Consider the following 6,000-nt stretch of genomic DNA (forward strand, 5'->3'; position numbering starts at 1 on the left):
TCAGGCACTTGGTTTCCCTGTCTCATTCATATCTTCACTTTAGAAAGCAACTAAAAACTTATCTTTTTAATAAGTTTATAGGTAATTAGTTTTTTTTCTACCTGTTTATTCTTTTGTATTTTTTTTTTAACTCTTTTGTGTACCACATTGAACTACCTGGTTATGTGGTCTAGAAATAGGCTTATTGTATTGTAAATATATAAAGAGAACCAAAACATAAAGAAAAAAAAAGTAATGTAGTTTATGATTAGCTTTCGAAGGTAACTCTCGGATCAGGATGCAGCAATTTAGAGGTAACAACTTTCTACCCTCTCTTCAGCCTTCTTGTCATTGTAAGCCTTCCTAGAGATGGGAATAACTAGTGAGATAATTAAATTTGCCGATGACACAAAGATATTCAAAGTTGTTAAATCACAGGAGGATTGTGAAAAATTGTAAGAGGACCTTCTGAGACTGGACGTCAAAATGGCAGATGACGTTTAATGTGAACAAGTGAGAAGATATGCATGTGGGAAAGAGGAACCTGAACCATAGCTACATGATGCTGGGTTCTGCGTTAGGAGTCACTGCCCAGGAAAAGGATCTAGGTGTCATTGTTGAGGATATGTTGTAACCCTCAGCTCAATGTGCAGTGGTGGCTAAGAAAGCAAATAGAATGTTAGGAATTATCAGGAAAGGAGTGGAAAATAAAGATGAAAATGGTATAATGCCCTAGTATCGCTTTATGTTATGGCCGCACCTTGAATAATGTGTGCAGTTCTGGTCTCCATATCTAAAAAAAGATATAGTGGAATTAGAAAAGGTACAGAGAAGGGCGATGAAAACTATAAAAGGGATGGAACCACTTCCCTATAAGGAAAGGCTAAAGCAACTAGGTCTCTTTAGCTTGGAGAACAGATGGCTCAGCAGTGATATGACAGAGGTCTAAAATAATGAGTGGCGTTGAAAGGGTAAATGTGAATTGCTTGTTCACTCTTTCCAAAAATACTAGGACTAGGGGACATCCAATGAAGCTACTAACTAGTAGATTTAAAACAAACCATGAGAACGGGCTACTGGGCTTGATGGACCATTGGTCTAAAATATTTCTTCACACAACATGTAATTAAACTCTGGAATTTGTTGCCGGTGAATGTGGTGAAATCAGTTAGCTTAACGGGGTTTAAAAAGGGTTTGGATAATTTCTAAAAAGAGAAGGCCGTTATTGACATGGCTTGGGGCAATCCACTGTTTTGTTCCTAGGATAAGCAGCATAAAATCTGTTTTACTACTTGGGATCTAGCTGGGTACTTGGGTCCTGCCGATGTTGGAAACAAGATATTGGGCTCGATGGGCCTTCGGTCTGTCCCCGTATGGCAATTCTTATGTTCTTATTGGAGAATGACACGAGGATAAATTTGTCCCCATCCCCGCAGGAACTCAATTTCTCCGTCCCCGTGAATTTTGTTGCTGTCCCTGCCCCATTCCTGTAAGCTGTGTCTTAACCGCACAAGCCTTGAAACACTTATGATTTTTAAGTGTTTGAGGTTTGTGCAGATGAGAATAGAGCTTTAAGGAATGGGAAAAGGACAGGAAAAGAACTCGCGGGGACGGGGAGAACTTTTCCCATGCTATTCTCTAGTTCTTATATTCTGCCATTTGCTTCTACCTAGCACCTTGCTAGTTAGCTCTACTGCGTCTTACACTCCCCCCTCGTCTTCCTTGTCATATGTTCCCAGGGAAGAAGTCACCCTATTTCATAAACACGGAATATTTCTTAGATGATAGTCAGAGGTACCTGGGTGCTGTAAATCAAGAATTGACAAATTCCAGGTGCCAAGTCACCATGGCACCTGGTAATTAGATCCTGGCACAGGGGATTTCGTGTCCTCCAAGCCTTTCTTGCTCCCCTACTAAACAGGCTTTCCTGACATCTGCATCATGTTACCATTGAATTCTGAATGAATTCGAGCCATGTGGTGATGGAAGAACTTGTTGAACTTGTGGTTTTAAATCGCACAAGAATGGAAGCAGTGAGATCAACAAGCTCTTCTGCTGCATATTATGGATTAAATTCACTAAGAGCTTAGCAGTGGTGCAGTGCAGATGAGAAGAAAGCCACTTTTCTGTAGTGAAGCAGCTGAACGGCATTAGAGGTAACATAGTAAATGACGGCCAATAAAGACCTGAGCGGCCTATCCAATCTGCCATAAGATTATACCCATAAAAAAAATACATGATTAAATTAACTTGTCTCTTCTTTGATATTTCTGGGCCATAGACTAAAGTCCACCTGGTATTATCCTTGGTTGCCTTCCAAGCTCACTCCAGCCAATTCATCCATCCTGTTGTTTACAGGATATCCACCTTAAAGTCTGGCAAGTAACATTCTCATGTTCCAAATTAGTGGAGTTCCTATTGATACCCATCGTACACCAAATCACCATATATGGGACACAGACCATGCAGGTCTGTACAATATCTGCCTTAGTTCTTCAATTTACATCCTTCATTTTCTAATTAGAGATCCTCTATCCCGCGCTTTTTGAATTCCATCACTTTTTCCTCTCCACCACTTCCCTTGGGGGAGGACATTCCAGGCATTTACGACCCTTTCCGTGAAAAAGAATTTCCTAACATTGCTCCTAAGTCTTCCTCCCTGTAACCTCAAATTATGTCCTAGTTTTACCATTTTTTCTTCTCTGGAAAAGATTTGGTTCTATATTAATGCCTTTCAGGTATTTAAGCATCTATATCATATCTCCCCTGCCCTCCTCTCCTCCAGAGTACACATATATTTAGGTCTTCCAGTCTCTTATCATACTTCTTTTTGTTCAAACCCCTTACTATTTTTGTCACCTTCCTCTGGACCGCTTCAGGTCTTTTTATATCCTTTGCCAGTAAGGGCAGAGCTCTGATCTATCAGATTCAGCTGGTTCAGGCTGGATAGCTGAGTGGGAGCAATTGGGGAGAGATGGGATGGGATGGGAGGAGGAAGATAGTGATGGGGGAGGATATAAGATCACTCTAACACTGACAGACAACAGGAAGGAACTTAATAGTGCAGCAATTTATCCTCCTTTAGACATCTCAATCAAAACAGAACAGTAATGAGGGAGAAAGGGACAGACTCAGTGAGGGGTGTGGCAGGGTGGGAGAGGAAGAGAATGAGAGAGGGTGGGTTCTGGGCCATGGTGATAAAACCAAAAGGCAAAAACTTCAAGCATAGAGAACAAGGAAATGTTCACAGGCTGATAGCATTCTTAGGAGGGGGCAGAGGTGAGGGCTCTTGGTTGATGTCAGTGCCATGTAGTAGCACATTAAAGCCCTGTTTTACTAAGATCTTTTAAATAGAAACAGGATGGGAAAACAGCCTTAGTAAATCAGGCCCTACTGATGGGAGCAGCAAGAAAAGTCAAATGCTTGTGTACTTTTGGTTCGAAATGGGTACAAAGCCTATGGTTTGTAAGTATGAGCAGTCTTTGTCCTGATGTGAACTGTTTTGAAAATTGCCCCCTAATATCAATACACAAGAACAGTTCCACCTGACACAAGTTCATTTTGGCAATGTGTTGTTTGAAAAGTAGAGCATTTCATTAGTTTGTGCTTACTACAGTCTTCCTTCACAAAGACCAGCATTCCAGGAAGTTCTTTTCTGCCTTAACCTGAACTGACTTCTAAATGTGTCGGATTTTGACAGGAAGTGCTACAGTAGACCAACACTTGGTTATAAATCAGTTCTCCTTACATAGAGTATAGTGACACTTTTATTGAGATGGTGCATTTTTTCCTCTCATCTCTTTTCAAAATAGTAGCAGTGTCTTAAAAATATAAACCAAAAGGATGCGGGAACAACTGTTGTGCTTAAACAGTAAATATTTCAACAGAACTCTTTGAAAATATGGTGGTTGTACTTAAAACTGCAGTATTATGTATTTAGAAAGTCGATGAAAACTTTCCTATTTGAAAAAATTTGTACGATAATTTTATTGCTGTATGCTCTGATTTTTGTATTTTCACTGAAATGTAACAGTTCTCTTGGTGTGAACCGCCTAGAACTATTGGTTGGGTGGTATACAGAAAATAAAATTATTATTACAGTGCTCCCCCGCAAATTTGTGGTCGGTGGTTCATGTTGCCGGTCATTTACGGTATTTTCCAACCGAGAACTGCCGACCAGGAGAGGGCAGCTGGAGAGGCAGGAGAGGTCAACCGGAGCGCCAGCGAGTGAAGGAAATCACATGCAGTATGCTCCGATTGCCTCTTCCTGTACTAAAGTCGGACCTCACCAATCAGGAGCTTCTTTGATACGCAGCTCCTGATTGGTAAGGCCCGACTTTAGTACAGGAAGAGGCGGTCGGAGCATACAGCGAGTGATTTCCTTCACTCGCCGGTGCTCCAGCTGCTCTCTCCTGCCTCTCCCGCTGCCCTCTCCAGTCTCCTCCACGAAAAACCATATTTGCGGTTTTTCAAGATTCACGGGGGCTCCTGGAATGGAACCCCTGCGAATATCGGGGGAGAACTGTATTATTATTTTCATTCCTCTATTTTGGTAAATATTCTATCTAATAAAATTAAAGTTAGTGTGCTTTGAGAGACCCAGTAACCCCTTTGTTGCTCCATATTTGAGAGTCTGACTATAAGAATTGCTTTTTAGAGAAAAAAAGTTTGTGAATTTGAGCTCTTATTTTACTTTTTTACTTTATTTGTGCATCTTACTACAGCATGGACCACACAGATGTCAGTGCTGAGGATGCTATAGACAGACTACATATAGAAAAACCGAAGAAAAAGAAAAAAGAGAAGCTGCAAAGTACTGGGGTTCAAGGAAGTGACTCCAGTGGTTACCAAAGTGACCACACAAACCCCAAGAAACATAAACGAAAGTTTCTTCAAGAAGAAGGCGAATTATTAGAAACAAACCGAGAACCTAAAGCTAAAAAGACACGAAAGTAGCAAATGGACAAATCACCTGTATAAAAATAGCCAATGTATTTCATTTTTGGATAGAATTTTGAAATATTATTATGTATTGTACATATTTCTGACTGTTTAAAGGTCAGAATTTTGAAATAAAATGGTATGTATTGCACACAATTTCAGACACTTTAAAGCAAGTTGTCACATTTTATTTTTTTTGTTGATCTGAGTGGTAGAATCTGTGTTCATTCTTTTTCACTCGTTTTTTTTAGGTATGTCCCAGAACAAGGATTATCTGACAATAGTCTTTGCTGTGTGTCTACAAGGCAAAAAAAAGGGGGAATGGAGGGAAACAAAATAAACAACAAAGTCACTCCATTGATAACACCGGTGCTATTAAGCACTGCTTAACCAGTGAAAGAAAAAGCCTCAGAGCGTTGGAAAGGTGAACCCACACTCTATCGCCCTCACATCATCGGCAGAAAAAACTTTCGCTATTATGGTTAGAAAAACAATAGGTGAAAAACTTTTCACAATACTAAACAAAAATGCTTGACAAAAGGCTGAGAATCGTTTTGTGCCATAAAAGCCACTGCTTCGGGGCCTCTAGAATGCACTCCCAGGATGTGCCAATATTTTCACTACTGAATCGGAAGCTAAGGATGGGCCTCAATGACGAAATGCAAATACACAACGAGGGAGTCATGAGGACAGGATGTCAATAGACCAGCTAAGGGTGTATTGTTCAAAAAATCACTTTATTGATGAATAAGCCGCAATGGCTCAATAGACTTGACATTGGCAGTGTTTCGGCGTCTGTGCCTTTATCAAGAGTCTGGCTTGATTGTAGCACAGTGCATACATGCGTTTTGGTAGATGTGCTGTAGAGATGTCGGTAAGAGCAAAAATGAAAACTAGTGTCAGGAGCGAAACTCAAGATCACTGGTACAATACACCCTTGGCTGGTCTATTGACACCCTGTCCTCACGACTCCCTCGTTGTGAGTATTTTGACTACACCATGGGCCAATCTATTTCATGATAAATTCCCTCGGGCCCTATCATTCCCTGTTCATATGTGCATTCTTCTTTGATACAGCCA

At 40.6% G+C, this 6,000-nt stretch overlaps 1 protein-coding gene across 1 annotated transcript in view; it reads left to right on the forward strand.

The window, feature by feature from the left end:
* Positions 1 to 5,071, forward strand: part of POLR1F (RNA polymerase I subunit F) — a 36,262-nt gene extending 31,191 nt beyond the window's left edge. The window contains exon 4 of the mRNA XM_033930928.1: positions 4,704 to 5,071. Within this exon, the coding sequence (XP_033786819.1) occupies positions 4,704 to 4,935 (232 nt within the window). The 3' untranslated portion in view covers positions 4,936 to 5,071. The remainder of the gene's footprint in view (positions 1 to 4,703) is intronic.
* Positions 5,072 to 6,000: the final 929 nt, after the last annotated feature.

Source organism: Geotrypetes seraphini, chromosome 2 (genome assembly GCF_902459505.1).
Source record: "Geotrypetes seraphini chromosome 2, aGeoSer1.1, whole genome shotgun sequence".
Classification (NCBI taxonomy): domain Eukaryota; kingdom Metazoa; phylum Chordata; class Amphibia; order Gymnophiona; family Dermophiidae; genus Geotrypetes; species Geotrypetes seraphini.